The sequence below is a fragment of the Impatiens glandulifera genome, chromosome 9, assembly GCF_907164915.1.
Source record: "Impatiens glandulifera chromosome 9, dImpGla2.1, whole genome shotgun sequence".
NCBI lineage: Eukaryota > Viridiplantae > Streptophyta > Magnoliopsida > Ericales > Balsaminaceae > Impatiens > Impatiens glandulifera.
In genome coordinates, this window is record NC_061870.1 from 31330085 (window position 1) to 31352191 (window position 22107).

At 31.8% G+C, this 22107-nt stretch overlaps 2 protein-coding genes and 1 pseudogene across 2 annotated transcripts; all 3 read left to right on the forward strand.

The window, feature by feature from the left end:
• The first annotated feature begins 1790 nt into the window (after positions 1–1790).
• LOC124915187 (zeatin O-glucosyltransferase-like) lies at positions 1791–3396 on the forward strand. Its single transcript, XM_047455858.1, has one exon. It carries the CDS (start codon positions 1888–1890, stop codon positions 3283–3285), a length of 1398 nt encoding a protein of 465 aa, XP_047311814.1. The 5' UTR covers positions 1791–1887; the 3' UTR covers positions 3286–3396.
• A 4343-nt stretch (positions 3397–7739) lies between these two features.
• Positions 7740–9338, forward strand: LOC124914756 (zeatin O-glucosyltransferase-like). The gene has a single exon (XM_047455363.1). It carries the CDS (start codon positions 7771–7773, stop codon positions 9190–9192), a length of 1422 nt encoding a protein of 473 aa, XP_047311319.1. The 5' UTR covers positions 7740–7770; the 3' UTR covers positions 9193–9338.
• A 3651-nt stretch (positions 9339–12989) lies between these two features.
• On the forward strand, positions 12990–15988 carry LOC124914754 (annotated as a pseudogene).
• Positions 15989–22107: the final 6119 nt, after the last annotated feature.

Genomic DNA, 22107 nt, shown 5'->3' on the forward strand with positions numbered 1-22107 from the left:
TTCTCATATATGTCTTCATTCCATGGCACAAGAATTCTACATGATGCCCCTATAGAATCAAGAGTCTCCAAACCACACAACCGTAAATTACATTGATCCTTAACGATCCATTGATTCATCTTCCGAATTTTAGTCTCACTAAAACAGTATATGTCACAACCAAGGGTTCCCATTAGTGACTTAATGATATCTTACTTCACACCATCATTTAACTCATAAACGTTCCAAGCAGTAATTTTTCTAATGATTGATAAAATCTAATTATAATAACTCTTTCTCGACTTCGAGACACACTTTCATACCAAATGACGCCATCATTAAGTTCGAGCTCCAAACGGCATCGATTCCAAATTAACTTATAAAGAGCCGGATCTTTTTTCTCGTTATTAATTACCGAAATAGCCACAACTCCAGGGCACGCCTCCAATGTTTGAAATTCAAATGATTTAGTTCTGATATGAGTTGTCTTTGATTAGTTGACCCAAATAGTCTATCTCTTCATGCCTACCACTCTTGCATAGTGTGAGCTTCATCCTTACGAGGATCTAGTTGTATTTCATATGTTGAATTCTAACTAGAGACATCTCATTCCTTTTATTATGGACTCGGAGTCTAATTGATTGCCGACTCCTTTCTAGAACCCTCCCTCAACCACCTCTGTCATTCATGTTACAACGCATAGCCTCCTTAGACCCAAACGCTTGAGGCATCTTTAGAGGTTGCTGAGAAAGCCAATTGAAGAACGATGTCCGATTTGACCTTTTGATTTCTCTTGACCCTCTCACCATGTTCTGTGTTGATTTACCCTGAACACTCACATGAGGTTGTCCGTCCACCAAGCGGATCGCACGATCACACATACTAACCAAGAACCATTCTTTCTGAGGGGTTTGAGATACATCGAATATAGACTTCCAATAACTATGGTTCCTCATACTAACTTTTTTATTCTATATAGAGAAAGATAAAAAGAGCTCCAAAAACCGAGATATCCAATGTTTTACCACAATCCGACTGTTTCAAATCGATCTCAACCAATACTCGGTCCTAATATCCACGTTTTCTTTGATTGCCTTCAAATTGGAAAGGAATAATATAGTCGTACGTAATTGATAAGAATCCTACTTGGAAATTGATGTTTTCTCACTTATAGAATTTTGCATTTACCAAATAATTCATTTTTTTTAATACAATCAAATTTATTTGGACAAAATTCATACAAATCCTTAAAAAAACATGATCAAAGCTCTAAGAATTCTCTCATATATATACTCTCATGTCTCATGTTCATGATAATACACTTTAAAGACATTTAAATTTATAATTAAGTCACAATTTATTATATATAAATTTGTATTCCTGTTAAAAAAAATTAAAGATTGGTTTTAAATGTATTAAATATGTATCTCAAAATTAAAATTATGTTTCATTTAAAATATATTTTGTATGAAATTTAATAAAAACTAAAGTGATAAAATTTTAATATTTTAATTCATTAATTAATTATTTGTTTGCTATCAATCTTTTTTATTTTAAATTTAGCGTCAAAATTCTTGTGATCCAAAAATAATTTTTTAAAATTTAATCGAATGACATTTTTTTATACAAAATGTAAATAATATGATTTTACTTTTTACTTTATTTTCACTTTTAGTTTTTATGATAAAATAATTCTTTCCAAAAAAAGTAAAAATAAAATGATTGATAATAATTCAAATAAGTGAAGATGAAAGAAGGTCCCTCTCACTTTTTAGTGTGTTGTCCTTTTATAATAATGACATTTTCTTTTTCTGCAATAATACCTGCATAAAACTCGATCATCCAGATCATAGGGAGGGAGATAAGAGGGAGATAGAGAATTCCAACTTATCCATCCATTATTCATCAATGGCTAACAATATTACTAGCAAGATTACTGCAGATTCTGATGATGTAGTGTTCTTAATGGTGCCATTTCCAGCCCAAAGCCACCTCAACCAGCTCCTTCGTCTTTCTCAACTCATCCGCTCCCGTGGCTTCCCCGTTCACTACGCTGCCTCCGTTATCCACTGCCGGCAGGTCAAGCTCCGGCACGACACCCTCCTGAATACTTCAGGAATCATATTCCACGAATTGCAGACACCCTCTTTTACCTCTCCTCCGTCCAGCTTCTCTGAGAAATTCCCCGACCATCTTTGGCCGTCGTTTGAAGCCTCCTGGACTTCGCATGAACCTGTCGCCGCCTTGCTACGGGAACTTTCCTCCTCAACTAGAACTAGAAGACTCGTCGTCATCCACGACAGCCTAATGAGTTGTGTCGTCCAGGATGTTGCCTCACTTCCGAATGCAGAATCATATTCTTTCAATTGTAGCTCCGCCTTCTTCACCTACTGTTTAATGTCTCACCTGTCAGGGAAACCTTTTCCGGCCCAGGTGGATCCGGATGCGATCCCCACTGCAGACAATTGCTTCCCCCCTAATCTCGATAAGATTTTGGGCATTGTTATTGAATTTAATCATATCAGACATGGCAAACTATTCAGCACTTGTCGAGCAATGGATGGCCCTTACCTCGACATGCTAGCCGAAACAGAGACCATTGAGAAGAAGAAGAAGCAATGGGCGGTCGCGCCCTTGTTTCCAGTAATTACTACAGCAAACGAGGACGACAAAACTGATCACCCAACCTTGGAATGGCTAGATAAACACCCACCCAAATCGGTGATATACGTATCCTTTGGATCAACAACAACCATGAGCCGTGAACAGATCAATGAGCTGGCTCTAGGATTGGAAGAAAGTAAACAGAGGTTCCTATGGGTGTTGAGAGATGCCGATAGAGGAGACATTTTCGACGCTGAAACCACAATCCTTCAGTTGCCGGAAGGGTTTGAGGAGAGGGTGAAAGGGGTGGGAAAGGTGACGAGAGATTGGGCTCCTCAGCTAGGGATTCTCCGGCACCCATCGGTTGGGGGATTTATGAGCCACTGCGGCTGGAACTCATGCCTAGAGAGCCTTACCATGGGCGTGCCCTTGGCTACATGGCCAATGCAATCCGACCAGCCGTATAACGCCATACTCATGACCCATATACTCAAAGTGGGAGTTCAGGTCATGGGTTGGGGAGAACGCCATCAACTAGTGACCTCATCCGTCATTAAGAAAAGCATTGAAAATTTGATGGCATCGAGTGAAGGACATGAGGTTAGAACAAGAGCGGAAGAACTCGGAAAAGCTATCAAGCAGTCCGTAGAGGACGACCATATCTGGGAATTGAATTCTTTCCTAGCTTATGCTGCTAGATAGATAACAAATTAATTATTACTATTTGTTTTAATTTAAGTCGATTCCATAAGGCCATGTTCATGTTTGATTGTATTTGAGTTTTATTTTATTGGTTATTTCGATCTTTAATTAGTTTTTTATCGTACACGACTCAGTGACTAAAACCCTATATGTAGATAGATCGAGACGTCGTTCGTACACGACTTTGTGACTAAAACTCTATCTGTCAATAGATCGAGACGTCGTTCGTACACGACTCTGTGACTAAAACCCTATTTGTGATAGGTCGAGACATTGTTTGTACACGACTCCATGACTAAAACCCTATATGTCGATAGATTGAGATGTCGTTCGTACACGACTCCGTGACTAAAACTCTATCTGTCGATAGACCGAGACGTTGTTCGTACACGACTCTGTGACTAAAACCCTATTAGTGATAGGTTGAGACATTGTCCGTACACGACTTCGTGACTAAAACCCTATATGTCGATAGATTGAGACGTCATTCGTACACAACTCCGCTTCTAACCCCTATCGCTCGATGGGTAAAATCAAAACGCTATCGCTCGATAGGTAAACCAAAAATCTTGTCATCCAAACAAGTAATCCAAGCCCTATCACTCGATAGGTAAACCAAAAATCTTTTCATCCAAACAGGTAATCCAAGCCCTATCACTCGATAGGTAAACCAAAAATCTTTTCATCCACAGGTAATCCAAACCATATCGCTTGATAGGTAAAATCAAAACTCTGTCATCCAAACCTTATCCCTCGATAGGTACATCCACCAAAACCCTTTCATCCAAATAGGTACCGTAAAACTCTATCTCTCAATAGGTATCAAATCCATATTTATCAATAAGCACAATGTTCATTCGTACATGATCCCTACGAAATCCTATCCCTCGATAGGTCCTCAAACAAAATCTTTCATTCGATAGGTAACCAAATCCTATCTCTTGAAAGGTACTTAAGCAAACTCTATCTCTCGATAGGTATTCCGACCAATTTCTATCAATCGATAGGTATTCATTTCGTTCGCCGGTTGTCTTCTTCCTCGCGATCGTCGGAAGGATAAGAACAACCGCCATCTTTATTTTTTAAAGATGGAACTCAACCATTTTGACTGATTCAAAAGGTGAAATGATCACCTTACCAAGGTGATCATTTACCCTACATCTATAGGTACAATCATACATATTTCAACAAGTGGAATGAAGAACAACCAAAACGTCATTAATGACTTTGGCTGATTCGATCCACTTGAAGCTCTCAACCGACCTTGGACAAGTATAAATAGCTTCCCTAACACTTTCGATGTCAAGAGATAACATCTCAAGCCATGAATCAAAACAATTCGAAAATCCGCCATTAAAGCTCAAAACTTCTGATTTTTCGAAAATTGTGTATAAGGCTCTAAAACTTGGATCCAAGCATCCCAAAAACTTCCATAAAGTCCAAGGAGTGTTCTTCAATCCTTGTTAATCTTCCAATCATCCTTTAATTCATTCTTCTAGTTTGAAATTAAAATTTTTATATTTCAACTTTCATAAGTTTGTGTGTTGTCTAGTTCTTGAATTTGATGATTCAAAATTGATTAGAAAATGATTTCAAAATATTTTTGGGATATTTCCAAAAAAAATATTTTGACTAAAGAATGTTTGAGATTTATGTTTAAACTTTAATGTCTTTAAAATGACTGATGTTCTTCATGTATATTCCTCCTTAGCTATCATCAGTAACAAGTACCAGCTTTTAAATATTGTTGTTATAATATTTTAAATAACCCTAAAACCTAGAAGAATGACTAGGACCCGAATAATAATTAGTTAAAACTCAAACGTTATACAAGTAGAGACCGTTTTTAAAACGGGTACGGACTTATATTACATGTGGGCAGTGGCGGACCTACAAGGGGGGCCTTGGGGGGCCCGGGCCTCCCCCAACCAGGGTAAAACTTTTAAGATATTATATATATGTTTATTAAATAAGGCTTTGCCCAATTGGTTTTGGAACTGAAATGTATAGTAGAGGTCAGGTGATCAAACGAATAATGAATAATGAAGATGTTCTATAAACGAATTTGTACTTCTACATCAATTAATGAGCCTACTAATGAGTCTAATGTTACTGATCAAATATACATGGTTAGAATATATCATATCAAAATATGCATCATTTTGTTTTTGGTGTTATCTTTTCAAACCTTTAAATAGAGAAAACGTAGATGATACATTTATAGGAGATGAGTACAAAAATTGGAAAAAGAGCATTAGAAAGATTCAATCGTCATATGAGAACTTCAAATAGTTGTCATAATGAAGCTAGAATTCAATTTGAATCATTTTAAGATCAAAGACATAACGTGAGAAACGTTTTACGTACACATGGTCGTGATATAGAAATAAATTATCACACATGTTTAACGACAATATTTGATGTAACACGCTTTCTATTGAGGCAAGGATTACCTTTTCGAGGACATGATGAGTCAAGTAGTTCATCAAATAAAAAAAATTTCTTGAATTGATTGATTGGTATAGGCAACGTAATGAAGATATTTGTCTTCTTTTGTACCGACTCAGGGACAAGAATAATTTAATAATTGTGTTTATTAGTATTTTTATGTAATTATCGAGTAAAATTTTAATTAAAAAATACATTTATTTGATAGCAAAAAAATGCACGTTATTATGTATTTAGCCCCCCCCCCCCGAGAAAATATTTCTGGGTCCGCCACTGCATGTGGGCACAATGAAATGTGGGTTTTCAATATTAACTGATTGACCATCAACAAGTCGTTGGATTCCTTCATCGACTAAAGGTCTAATACGTTTATCAATTGACATGATAAATGTTGTTTTAAAATCTTTTCATAAAGCAACATATCTTCCATGAGAATTGAATCCATACCAGAATACGTTATCATTAGGTCCGAGCCCCAAACGCCATCGGTTCCAAGTCGACGTATGAAGAGCCCAACGTAACAACTTTAGTTGAAATAAATCAACCACAAATGATCTTTTTTCTCGTTCTTAATTACCGAAATAGCCTCAACTCTAGGGCAAGCCTCCAATTTTGAAATTCAAATGATTTAATTCTGACATGAACCGTCTTCGACTAGTTAACCCAAATAGTTTGTTTCTTCGCGCCTACCACTGTTGCATAGGTTTGAGCTTCATCCTTATGAGAATCTGGTTGTACCACTCCAAACCTAGTTTGCTGTATAGGTTGAATTCTAACTAGAGACATATCATTCCTTTTATTGTAGACTTGGAGTCTAGTCGATTTTCGACCCCTTTCTAGAACCCACCCTCTACCACCTCTATCATTCATGTTACAACGCATAGCCTCCTTGGACCCAAACGCTTTAGGCATCTTTAGAGGTTGTTGAGAAAGCCGATTGATGTCCGATTTGACCTTTTGATTTCTCTTGACCCTCTCACCATGTCCTGTGTCGATTCACCCTGAACACTCACCTGAGGTTGTCCGTCCACTAAACGGACCACGTCTACTAACCCAGAACCATTCTCTATGAGGGGCTTGAGGTACATCAGATATAGGCTTCCAATAAATATGGTTCTTCCTAATAACTTTTTTATTCTATATAGAGATAAAAAGAACTCCAAAAACCCAGATATTCAACGCTTTACCGCAATTTTGACCGTTTCAGATTGTCGATCTCAACCTATACTCTGTCTTAATATCCACGCTCTCTTTGATTGCCTTCAAATTCGAAAGAATAATGTAGCCGTAACGAAAAAGAATCTTACTTGGAAATTGATGTTTTCTCCAAATAACCCAAAGTTTTTAATACAATCAAATTTATTTGGACAAAATTCATTCAAATCCTTAAAAAACAAGATCAAAGCTCAAAGAATTCTCTCATATATACTCATGTTCATGATAATACACTTTTAAAGACATTTAAATTTATAATTAAGTCATAATTTGTTATGTATAAATTTGTATTCCTATTAAATAATTAAAGATTGGTTTTAAATGTATTAAATATGTATCTCAAAATTAAAACTATGTTCATTTAAAATATATTTTGTATGAAATTTAATAAAAACTAAAGTAATAATATTTTAATTCATTAATTAATTATTTGTTTGGCTATCATTCTTTTTATTTTAAATTTAGCATCAAAGTTTTTGTGATCCAAAAATAATTTTTTAAAATTTAATTCAATGACATTTTATTTTATACAAAATGTAAATAATATGATTTTACTTTTTACTTTATTTTCACTTTTTAGTTTATATGATAAAATAATTCTTTCCAAAAAAAGTAAAAAAAAAATGATTGATAATAATTCAAATAAGTGAAGATGAAAGAAGGTCCCTCTCACTTTTGAGTGTGTTGTCCTTTTATAATAATGACATTTTCTTTTTCTGCAATACCTGCATAAAACTCGATCATCCAGATCATAGGGAGATAGGGAGATAGAGGAGGAGGAGGAGGATAGAGAATTCCAACTTATCCATCAATTATTCATCAATGGCTAATAATATTACTAGCAAGATTGCTGCAGATTCTGATGATGTAGTGTTCTTGATGGTGCCATTTCCAGCCCAAAGTCACTTAAACCAGCTCCTTCATCTTTCTCACCTCATCCGCTCCCGTGGCTTCCCCGTCCACTACGCCGCCTCCGCCGTCCACTGCCTCCAGGCCAAACTCCGACACGAGCACGACACTCTCCTCCTGAATACATCGGGAATCATATTCCACGAATTGCCCACACCCCCTTTTAACTCTCCTCCTCCCGAACCATACTCCTCTGTCAAATTCCCCCAACATTTTTGGCCCTCCTTTGAAGCCTCCTTGAATTTGCGCCAACCCGTAGCCGCCTTGCTACGGGAACTTTCCTCGGTGGATACAACTAGAAGACTGGTCATTATCCACGACTACCTAATGAATTACGTGGTCCAGGATGCTGCCTCTGTTCCGAATGCAGAGTCTTATTCTTTCAGTTGTCCCTCCACCTTTTGCACCTTCTGTATAAGGCGCCAGTTCACCGGGAAACCTTTCCCGGTGGTCGAGCTGGAGCCCCAGGCGACCCCGACTCTAGACAATTGCTTCATCCCAAAAGTTGCCAACTTTTTTTCCATCCAGCGTCAATTTGATCATCTCAAACATGGCACTCTATTCAGCACATGTCGAGCAGTCGAGGGCCCTTACCTCGACCTTCTAGCCCAAACAACACATGCCGACGCATCCGTTGACATGAAGACCAAGCAATGGGCGATTGCCCCGTTGTTCCCAGTCACAGCAAACGACGAGGAAGACAAAGCTCACCCAACCTTGGAATGGCTCGACAAACAACCACCAAATTCGGTGATATACGTGTCCTTTGGATCATCCACAACCATGAGCCATGAACAGATCAATGAGCTGGCTATAGGATTGGAAGAAAGTAAACAGAGGTTCCTATGGGTGTTGAGAGATGCCGACAGAGTAGACATATTCAACGCTGAATCCACAATCCTTCAGCTGCCGGAAGGGTTCGAGGAGCGGGTGAAAGGGGTGGGAAAGGTGACCAGAGATTGGGCTCCTCAGCTCGAGATACTCCGGCACCCGTCGGTTGGGGGATTTATGAGCCACTGCGGCTGGAACTCATGCCTAGAGAGCCTTACCATGGGAGTTCCCTTGGCTACATGGCCAATGCACTCCGACCAGCCGCATAACGCCTTACTCATGACCCACATACTCAAAGTGGGAGTTCAGGTCATGGGTTGGGGAGAACGGGATCAACTAGTGACCTCATCCGCCATTAAGAAAAGCATTGAAAATTTGATGGCTTCCAGTGATGAAGGACATGCAGTTAGAAGAAGAGCGGAAGAACTCAGCAAAGTTATCAAGCAGTCTGTAGACGACGATCACTGGGAGTTGAATTCTTTCATAGCTTATGCAGCTAGATAAATAAATAAATGGATGGACAACGATCACTGTTTCTTTTAATTTAAGTCGATTCCATAATAAGGCCATCGTTCATGTTTGATTGTATTTGATCAGTTTTATTTTATTAATTGGTTATTTCTGTCTTTAATTATTTAGTTTTCTATGTGCATCACATTATGCAGATTAATGTTATTATTTGTTAATTAGATCAATACTCTCCATCTCTTTCCATGTTTGGACTAATTTATTTTTATATATAATCATTTCAAGAGTTAAAATTATTGATAATTTTTAATAATATATATAGAGAGAGAATATTAGAATCTACCATAACTCACACTTTTAACATTTGACATATTTGAGTAACTACTTTGCTGAGTTTCTAATAAAATATTTTAACTTTTTAATAAGATTAATTTGTTTTATACATATAATTCATTTTATTTAGAATATATTTAAATAGAGTTTAAACATGATATTTTAGTTTATAAAAGTAAATAAATATGGTATTTTCTGAATTAACATATATAGATAGAACTAAGAGTTATTGAATAAAATAGTAAAAATTAAAAGTGAGATCAGGATGAAATACTTCCCCATTTTTTCTTTTTTATGCTCATTATAAATAACATGGTTAATAAAAAATAAAAATAAAAAAATAAAATAAAAAAATGGATATCTCAGTTTTCCTCAAGTTTTGAATTCGAGTAGTCTGTCAAATTTGAATTTAACGTGTTTACGGGTTATATGCTTTCTTTACTCACGGTGTAATGACTAAGAATTTTTAGAGCATTCTCATTGGCTTTTTGTGCCGACTAGATGATGACCCACAATGACTAATTTGTGAGCTTTTTTTTGCATTGGTTAACTTGTGTGGGCCAGAAAATGTCTAATAAAAAATTCTTATTTTTCTATATTTTTCTATATCTAAATTTATTTATATAGGTCGTCTATACAAATTACTTATATATATTTTATTTGAGGAAATAGTTTTAAGTAATTGTAAGCTATAAATAATATTATGTTTGGTGGCTTGAACATTAAAGACTCCTAATTCAATAAAATCACATAGTTTTAATTTGAAATTTTATACCTTACTTCCTAAAGGTGGAATCGGTGAAATCACATGTTTTTTATGTGAATTTTCTTAAAAATAAATACTTGTTTTAAAATTTAGATATATGGAAATATTATTATAAATAATAACTTTTTTTTAATTTTTTTTTAATAAGATTAAAAATTCTAATATATATTTATTGTTTATTTAGAATAATTATTTAAATAGAGTTCAAACATATTATTTTTAGTTTATAAATAAATTTGGTATACTAACTTAATAAATAAGATATTTTCTCAATTAAGTTGTGGATGAAATTAAGATTTATTCAATAAAATAATCAAAATTATAAATATGAGAATCCAAGGCACTGGTAACATAAAAAATGAAAGAGAATAGTATATTCTTTATGAACAAGCTTAATATGAAATACTGTCACCCATTTTGCTTTTTTTTCTTGCTCATTTTCAAGAACATGCTTTTAACTAAAGAAAGCTACATACCCCACAATTATTTGATATTCACATTATGCATTTGATCCAAAATTTACTTAATAATTTAACATTGTTATAATAACAACAAAACTATAACATAAAAAATAAAAAGAGTTCAAAATAAAAATAAAAATTTTATAAACAAAATACAATTAATCTTTAAGAAAATTAATTATAATTTATTTTTATTTTGAATTATTTTTCATGTTATATTTATGTGTGCGGTTTTTATTTTAAATGGATAAATCATTTAAAAAAATTGTTATAATAATAATCTAGCCATCAAACCTGAGCTAATCAAAATGTGAGAATCTAATTGCCTAATACATTTTTTTTTTTCCATAGTTGATCGTTATGTCATCACCTACTCATTAAAAATTAAAAGTAATCTCAATATGTAGAATAATTAAGAATCAATTAAAAAATTGATAGAATATAATATTTACCTATTAATTTGACTAAAAATGTGAAATTTATTTATACTTACAAACTTGAAAAAAAATCTTAACGGAAAAATATAGACATGAACACTAATTAAGATGCCCAGTCAATCTATTTAATTATAAAAGGCAAGTTTTGATAAATTGTTTATTTCTATTATGTATTTAAAATTGTAACTTAACTATTTTATTAAAAAAAAAAAAAAAAATTTTTAATAAAATTGTTAATTTTAATATAAATGTATATTTTAAATTTAATATTTTTAAATAATAATTTATTTTAAAGTTTTTAATGAGATTAAAAATAATAATTTTATATTTATTTCCAGTATATTTTATTTTACACAACTATTAAAATATCTATTAAATAAAAATAAATAATAATAATTTAGAATCAAATGTTGAGATATGATTAACCATTATAAAGAAAAAAGTTATTATTTAATTATATATATATATATATATATATATATATATATATATATATATATATATATATTAAAACGAGAAGTATATCATCATATTTACATATTAACTTGGTAATGTGACATATTTATTATATACCAAACAAAATTAATTTATGAAAACAAACATGATTAAAATATATCAAATTTATTAGCGTCATGGATGTTTATTTTTTTAATTCAAGTCAAATATTCAAATGTTTAAAAAACCATAAATGACTATAAAATTGAACAATATGCATAGACTAAGACTATGGATGACAATGTTCGGATCATTTAAAATGTAAGATTTACTAATAAATATTTTTTTAATAAAATATATCAAAATTTATTAAGTTAAAAAAAATATATATTATATCAATATTAAATTTGCATCTAAATCTAAGCTAGAAGCACTAGACAAATCCTCTTATATATTTTTTATAAAATATTGCTTCAAATATATATTTTATAATTTTAACTTAATTATTATAAGATTAACAATTTTAATATATATCTAGGCTAGAAGCACTAGACAAATCCTCTTATATATATATCTATATTATTATATATATTATATTTAAAATTAAATTTGACAAATTAAGCTAGATAAATAAATAAAATTACTTAAAAAAATAATCTATAATCATTATCATGAAACAGTTGGTGTTGACTAGATGATGACCCACAATGACTAATTTGTGAGCTTTTTTGCATTGGTTATAACTTATTCAAACTTTTTAGTACTCATCTTTTTTTTAACTTTAACCAATCCCTCTTAGAACCGATATTACATTTTTTTAGTTTACATAAAAATAAATTATTTGGGAATGGTTTAAGATAAATTATTAAAATATAGTTTTAATATTTTAATTAATAAATTAAACAAATATGGAAAAATCTAAAAAAATTATAAAAAAACAAAAAATAAGAAATCCAAGATAAACCAACTTTTATAAAATATTATTAATCTAGTAAGCTCATGTTAACCAAACCTACATTAATTTATAATATATATATTTTAAGAAGTTAGGAGTTGCCATTACCCACCACATTTATGGTCTTTATTTCAATATGTTTTTTTTTTATTATTAGGAATGGAACTCAGAAACTTTGATCTCCAATCCATTTGAATTATGGATTGATGAATAATTAAATAAAAGCCAAAATATGAAAAAGCAAAAGCCAAAGTAAAAAAGATTCCAAGAAGCTAATTAACTAGCCAGGTTGGTATGGAGCATTCAGCTTTTCCTTTTAATTTTGTACTATGTTAAAATTAAAAGTTAAAGTAAAGTTACTTGTTCATGAAGTTACGCACCTTAAATAATTACTTTAACTTCTCTTCTCTTCCACCATCAAAATTATGATCACAGCCATCCCATCCATGACGTCCACCACCGCCGTAGAAAAACTCATTGTTGAAGTCATCGACGCTCGGAATCTCCTCCCTACAGATGGCCATGGAACATCAAGTCCTTACGTCATACTAGACTTTCACGGCCAACGTAAACGAACCCAGACTGTTGTCCGAGACCTTAACCCGACATGGAACCAAGTTTTCGAATTCAATGTCCTTTCCAAGAACAGGGCACTACAGCTGCCGCCTAATAATAATAATAATAATTCTGAAAATATCTTTGGGGACATCCTCGAAATTGATATCTTACATGATCGGAGTTACGGACCCACCAACAAGAATCACTTCCTTGGCCGACTCAGATTGAGCTCCACTAGTTCTGATCAATGTTGTTTCGTCAGGAAGGGAGAAGAGGCGCTTATTTATCACCCACTTCAAAAGAAACATTTTTTCAGTTGGGTTCGAGGAGAGATCGGATTAAAGATCTATTTCGTCCACGTCATCCCCCCTCCTCCTCCCCCGCCGCCGCCGCCGTCAAAGGTGACCAAATGTGACACCGACGAGAATATCCCATCGCCTGATCCCCAGCCACATGATGATGAACAACATGCCAACGCAAACTCCGACAAGATTCAAGATTCTGAACAGCAGAACGACGAGGAGAATCTGGAACCTCATCCACCGTCTCCACCTCCGTCTCCGTCGCCGCTGCCAGTACCAGAGATGAATGCTTTCTCGACGTCAAGATCTTTATCGGAAGGTGTAATCGTTCCTAGTGGTTTCAGCGGGCCAACAAAGCCCATTATAGCCCGATCTGCTTCTGTCAATAGTTTTACATCGGAGCTGTCGTCGGAGACGGTGCCGATCGAATTTAAATCTTCATTCGACCTAGTGAACAAGATGCATTACCTATTCGTCCGGGTTGTCAAAGCCCGATCTCTCCCGACTAACGGCAATCCCGTAGTAAAGATCTCAGTTTTAGGTTCCCAGGTGGAATCCAAACCAGCACGAAAAAACATTACAGGTTTCTTCGAATGGGATCAGACGTTTGCCTTTTTCCGCGACACACTTGAATCCGCCGCCATCTTGGAAGTCTCTGTTTTGGACCCTTTCATGGGTGGAATTTGCTTCGATGTGACAGATATACCTTTGCGAGACCCACCTGATAGTCCTCTGGCTCCGCAATGGTACAGGCTTGAAGGGGCCGAGGCCGGATCACATAAGAGTGACCTCATGCTTGCAACGTGGGTCGGAACCCAAGCGGATGAGTCCTTCCCTGAAGCTTGCTACGGCGGCGACTCAAATTCCTGTAGTGCAAAGATCTATCAATCTCCAAAGATGTGGTATTTGAGATTGACAGTCTTCCACGCCCAAGATATCTTTTCCCCGGCCGCTGAACAATCTTCTTTTCAGATCAAAGCCCAGTTGGGTTTTCAGGTCTTCAAGACCAAATTCGCCTTTTCAAATAACGGATCTCCGTCGTGGAACGAGGATTTGATTTTCGTAGCAGCCGAGCCCTTCGGGGATGAACAACTTTCGATTTTCCTAGAACAGAGGCAGCAAAAGAAAGAGATAACAACTGAGAGATTTGGCAAGACTGTGATACCATTATCCTCAATCGAACGTCGTGTTGATGATCTTCAAGTGGGTACCAGGTGGTTTACTTTTATTAGTACCGCCGATGACAATAAAGAAGTAGTAAACGATGCAATCTATAGAGGAAGAATCCAATTAAGTGTATCTTTCGACGGTGGTTATCACGTTATAGACGAAATGTCACATGCTTGCAGTGATTCACGTCCAACTGCTCGACAGCTTTGGAAACCAGCCGTGGGAATTGTCGAGCTTGGAATCATCGGATGTAAGAACTTACTACCCATGAAGACAAACAACGTTGGAAAGGGAACAACTGATGCTTACGTTGTCGCAAAGTATGGAAACAAGTGGGTTCGAACACGTTGTTCTTCAGATAACCTAGACCCAGAATGGAATGAACAATATATGTGGAAAGTTTATGATCCATCCACAGTTTTAACCATTGCTGTCTTCGATAGCAAAGATTCTATTAATCAAGATTCATCTCGTATAGGCAAGATACGATGTCGTATTTCAACGCTTCAAAATGGGAAAGTTTACAAGACTCTGTTTCCTCTGATGATGATGAATCCAACAGGTTTGAAGAAGATGGGTCAGATTGAATTGGTTGTCAGATTCGTCCGTCAAGTTAATACATTTGATTACTTACATATCTATTCACAACCTTTGTTACCGTTAATGCACCACGTGAAGCCAATCGGAGTGATCCAACAAGAAATTCTAAGGGCTGCGGCGGTAAAGATGGTGGCCGCACACTTGTCGCTATCTGAGCCGCCGCTTAGACCGGAGGTCGTCAATTACGTGTTGGACATGGATTCTGATAATAATTTCAGCATGAGGAAAGTACGTGTGAATTGGTTTAGGATCATGAAGGTACTTGAGAGATTCATCGAAATGGCGAAATGGATTGACCAGACTCGATCTTGGAAGAATCCAACCGCTACAATACTAGCTCACGTATTGATGTTGTTGCTGATATTGTTCCCTGATCTGATCATTCCCACGTTAGCTTTCTACACTTTCAGCATTGGTGCATGGAACTATCGGTGGCTCCTACGGTCATGTGACCGATTATCCTCGTTGACGAGGAGTTTGATGGAATTCCGAGCGCTAGATCCATTGAGATTGTTCGTGCGAGGTACGATAAGATGCGTTTTTTAGGGCTACGTGTACAAAAGTTGCTGGGGGACGTAGCAACACAAGGGGAGCGCATGCAAGCCTTGGTGACGTGGAAAGACACGTGTGCAACGGGAATATTTGTGGGACTATGTTTGGTGGTGGGATTAGTGGTGTATTTGGTTCCGACAAAGATGGTGTCATTGGGATTTGGATTCTATTATTTGCGACATCCAATCTTTAGAGATCGGAAGCCATCACGGGCAATGAATTTCTTTAGGAGGCTACCTTCTATGTCCGATAGAATTATATGAAGATAAATGATTTTAGTCTCATTAAATCATTAAACCAAGTTATTGTCTTGTTTATGATTTCGTTTAAAATTATATTTTACTTAAAATGTTACTTAGAATACATAATAAGGGTTTATTTCAAAAAAAAATATTAGTTATATATTATTATTTATTTATAATTAACTATCAAATTAATTAAAAAATAATAATAAACAAATGACACAATAAAATTAGTTATATTATTGAGGTAAATTCATAATAATTTATAAACTAATACAAATTTTAAATTATTACCAACTAAGATAACAAGTACGTAGCTTTAGAAAAAAACTAAAAGTAATATGTTTAATTTTTACTTATATACATTATATAACTTTGAAGGTTATTTTCTTATATTAAAAAAAGTCATAAGATTATAAATTTAATATAATAAGAGTTTAATTATTTTAAAATTTTACATAAATTAAATAGTTTTTAAAAATAGTTTTAGATTGTAAATATTAGATTTTATAAAAAAAAATAATAAAAAAAAAAAAACTTTCTACCATTAAGGATGAAGTCCATTTGAATCAAATGGAAGTCCTTAAGCACTTTAATGAGAGTTTAGTTACTTGTATAGTTTGGGCTTTGGAGTTTAGCGAGTCTAATTAAGCACATTAGTCGGTAGGCCTGTGGACTGAAAATAATTCATAAAATTCTGGCCCTCCAGAGGAATTTAATATTTGGGATTATTTATTGTACTGATACAAAATTCCTATTTTTTCTAATTTTTAAAGTATGTTAGAATTGCATTTTATTAAGATGCTTAATTAAGTGAGAATTGAGCTACTATTGGTGGGTTACAAATTCCTATAGTATTTTTCTTTTGTCTTTAAATGCAATAAAATTTTGGGATCATCTAGAAGATTTTTTGGAGAGTATTTGTATTATTCATATCACAACTTTGTTTAGTTCAATTTTTTTTTATTATAAATTGATTTTTGTCTTTCTTAATTTTTATTTTTTACCTATTAAATTAGTTGAAGAAGAAAATATTTTAACTAAGTTATTAAAGATCATGTCCCTTTAAATTGATGAAAATACTCTTTACATTTGAAGTACTTGATTATTCATTAATTTTTTTTTAATTTTTTTTTTTAATATATGAAATTAACTAACATTACAATTAGTTCTCACTGTCATAATTTTGAAAACGTTTTAAATGAGAATTGAACTCGTAACATTTGATCTATTAGAAACCACTCTTATCACTTAAATGATTTGAATAGAGTTTTCTACTATACTATTCATTTGGGATGACAACATGTACCCTACGCGTCGGGTGGAGGAGTATTTATTCTCGAACTCGATTTTTATGTTATTACCCGACGAGTATATCTATTTATATCTTCATCTCTCACCTCGTATCCAATCGAGTACCTTCTCCCCTTCCCATGTCCGATCCCAATTTAAAATTCCCAAATCCGACTATCAGGTGGCCAATGTATCAAACATGCGGGTACCAATTTACATCCTACCATTCCTACAACAATCAATTTCATGAAAGAATAAAATGAGTTCCTTGTTACATTAAACCAACAAAAAGTGACATTTTTTAAGAAAAATCACATCAATGTAAATATAAATAACAATATCTTAATCTCATCAGTTACAGATATTAATTAAGTACATACATTGATTTGGCTTCTATATATAAATTATTCTGATCAAACGGTAGTAAAACAGACATCTGTATTCTATATACGTCTAACCAATTACAAATGGCCATGCATATCTAATTCACTATTCACTAGATCTGCTGAAAATAAAAAAGAACATGATAATTTTATATATGAGATACATATATAATTAATTAGACATAGAGAAAGAATAATATTGTTTTCGACAAAGACCAGTTGATCGATCCAATCCAATCGTTGAGTAATTAATTATTGTAACAAATCTTTTAATGAGATAATATATTTAGAGACAAGATCATATCATCATCTTTGATTTCCATCTGTAGCGTACAAGTACTGTCAGACTATGTTTGCTTAAATATCTTTTCTCTAAATATCTATATATGAGTTGTCTAAAAGTATCTCTTAAAATATCTTATCTGCATGCATTATTATTATTATTATTATTATTATTATTATTATTATTATTATGTGTCAATAAGTAGATATAAATTTGATAATAATTAACATTAGATAAATTAAGATCAATCAATCAATTGCCATGTGCATATCACAAACTTGTTTATAATCTTACCCACATCTATAAAACATGCAGCTGGACATGGCCTTTAATTGGAACCAAGGATTACATATTCCCTCTTTTAATTAACTTTCATATTCTTTTTTTGTTCTTTCTATCGATTACGTTATATATATATATATATATAAAAAAAAATAATATAAGTTTTACTATTTTTTTATAATTAAATAAATAAAATAATGATTTTTTTTATTTATTTTTTTAAAATTAAGGGGTAATGTCACATTTTAACCGTAAAAAAATTGTTTATATATATATATATATATAATGATGCTTAATTTTTAAAGTGTCCGGATTGTCGGGTTGAGAGCTGTGATTAATTTGGATATATATATATATGAGAAAAATGAATACTTGAGTCGGATTGTGGGTTGACCCGCCCATAAACTTAAAACAGTTAAAAATAAAATTAAAAATGTTATAGGTATGTTCAGTGCCGGCCCTGGGTAAGCCCGGAAAGTCCTCGGGCTAGGACAGCCCACTCCCAGGGCAGCCCATTTATTAAATAAGATATTAATATATTGTAATTTTGAACATAAGATATTGGAGTATATTAATTTTAGATAAAAACTTAGAACCTTTTAATGAACCTAAGATATTGTAGTATATTAATTAAAAAAAATTAATAGAGAAATTAAAGGTGATGAATCGAGGAAATCACTTGTATTATATATGTAAATGATCTAATTAAGTTGCAAATCAAATGGGGTTATATATATATATGATCGGCTTTAATTTGCTGGCACATGTAGGCCTTGATTAACTCTAACTTAATTATAACCTAATTAAATAAATATCTTCTTAAATATCTTAGTTTGTTGTGTTAGGTCAAGTACATGATATCATGTATGTATGTATGTACTTATAGCTTGTTTAATTTACCCCAAAAAAGAGAGTTTGATTATTAAATATAATTTATGTTAAAAAGAAAGTTAGCATGAACAAACTTAATTTTTTTTTTTTTTTTTTTTTTGTGAGAATCGAATTTCAACTTTTTGTTATTTTAGTTGAATCTAATCGTAATAGTTAAGAAAATTATAAATTTATAATTAGCTTTTCATTTGAATTGTAATGCAAAAACATAACTTATAAAATGAATGTGCTCAATTAATATGCTGTAAAAATAAATAAATAAAAGAAAATTCAAATAAGTAAAAAACACAAAATTAGTTGATAATGTGTTCAAAATAAGTATAAAAATTGATTGTGATAGTTCAAATAATGATATTATTATTCAACCGAACACAAGTTTTCGAATTCAATTTTTTATTAAGAATTTTATAAGGAATTGTGCTTGAGTGCAAATTTGTTTTAATAAAAAACCATGATAATTATTATAATAATGGGGTATCACTAATTTTTAAATTGTTTTGGGAGTTCATCATCACTTTGATGTCTCTTCACCAATTCTTATAATTGATAATTTATAGGCATTATTTTTTTTTTCTTCTCAAAGGAATCTTGACACATCTTCCAATCTACATCAATAATAATGATAATATATATATATATTAACTCAATCGTACAAGAGGACAATGGGTTAAACTTAAAAAAAAAAAAAAAAAAAAAATTCAAAATTTATACAAAATCAATTACTATTTTATTAATTAAAATATTAAAATATCTTTTATTTTAAATTATTACTTTTATTTTATTTATATATATATATATATATATTTTTTAAGTCTTTTTAAAAAAAAAAAATAATCATTACATTCTCAAAATTATCAACCATCATTATTTTTTTCTCCCTTTATGGTATTCAAATAACCTCAATCCGAACAAGGCCTTAGAACTATTAATATTTTTTAACAAAATATTTTTTATTTATTTATTTTTTATTACATTTACTTAATTTAAAGAATTTAAGTTAGAATTAAATTCAATTTTTTTGTTATCTTATAAATCAATTTTTCACTTAAATGAATTAGGTCTAATTAGTTTGTACCATAAATACTGATTTTTTTTTAACAAGTATTTAATTTAGACATGAATATTAGTAGAAATATAATTTAATTAGATTTAAACTTATAAATTTTTACATTTTCATTTATACACACTCAAATTTAAATCCAAATATAAAATAATTCAAATAAACCCATCATCTATTTAGATAACTTAAAAAATGATGTTTATTTAACTAATAAAAATCAACATTCTTATGAAAATAGAGTAAAATATAGAGGGACAATTAGTAAAAGAGAAAATAGGCTCAAATATTTATACAAAAATAATAAGGTTATTTGTACTAAAATGACATAATTAAAGTGGAAGATTTATGAGAGTTAATTTTAAATATCCCAGACTATTTTAAATTAAATAAATATATTATTCGCAAGACCTATAATTAAGGTCAGATTCTCTTTTTAATAATTATTATATTTATAGATTCTTTTGATTTAATATGAGTAACAAACAGCCACGTATATGTACGTATATGATTGGATGATGGATGATGGATGATGGATGATGAAGACCTAGTTTCATTTAAAAGCATAACTTTTGTAAATATTGGTTATTATTTATCCTAAATTTAAATTTTAAATTAATTAAAAATTATATATATAATATTAATTTAGAAAATAAATTCTAAAAAATCATATAAATTAAATAAAGTTCTATACGTAAATAATATAAATTTACAAAGATTAACATTTTAATAAAAATATCCACAAATTACACTATTTATTCGTTAGAACTCAAAAAAAAACTTTAATCGATCTTTGACAAAAGGTCTGGAACTCTCATGGATCCTTGACAGAAGGCCTGAAAGGTAAATTTCAAAAATTTCAAAAATTCTTTATAAGAAAAGAACTCAAGATCTGATGTCATTATTTTTTTTTATCAACACAATTGGCAATTGGAGGGTATGACACAACCCAACAAAGATTAAGAGTATTATTCGAATTACACAAATTTGAAATAACAAATCCGATTTCACTGAATAAAATGGTCACCAAACAAATTAAACAAAATACCAACTCAAATATGAAAATAACCAATGACCGTGAACAAGATGAATCTTCAATTTTTTTTTGTGGAGTTTTTTTTTTATAAAAAAATCTATACATATTATAAGATATTCAAAATTGACATACATATTCATTTAATAAATATTATAATATATATATATATATCCAAATTATATATTACTGTTACTAGCTAGCTATTAATGTAAAGAAAGTGACAATAATTCTTCATTTTCTTTCATGGTAACTTTTATTTTGAATAATAATAATTTAATCCCGTAATTTGTTTTTCAAGACAAAGACACATGATAAGCCTACTACATGAAGTAATGGTACCATATAAATTTATTTTTTATTTCAAATAGTCACAAATTGAACCGTGGGATGTGAGGCAAACCTTATTTCAAATAATCACCATCTGACTATATATTTCTCTATATATAAATGACTTTTTTTCATATTTATATTAAATATAAATTAAAGTACATGAAAATTAAATAAATATGTTTGTATGCTAACCGAGGGGTATCTTAAATAATTAATCTATTAAAGTAAATAATAAAAAAAAAAAACTTGTAGAGTTAAATAAAGTAGTACTCAATGCGCATGCAAATTAGTACTTTTAAAAAATATATTCCATTATTTGTCCACGTATCATCATTGTTACCTCACAAATTATATATATACTTTTAACAAAATTAAGTAATATTATAATTTCTCTTTAATTATAATTCATGAGATCTTTTAAAGACATTTAATTGCAACACTTTTTCATTATTAAATTTTTATTCCAAAATTATATAAAAATGATAAAATAAAACTAGGTCATACCAAGAAAACTGTGAATTAATGAAATACACTTTATCATTGAATTATTAAGATCACCAAATTGAAGTGAAATGTCATATAGAA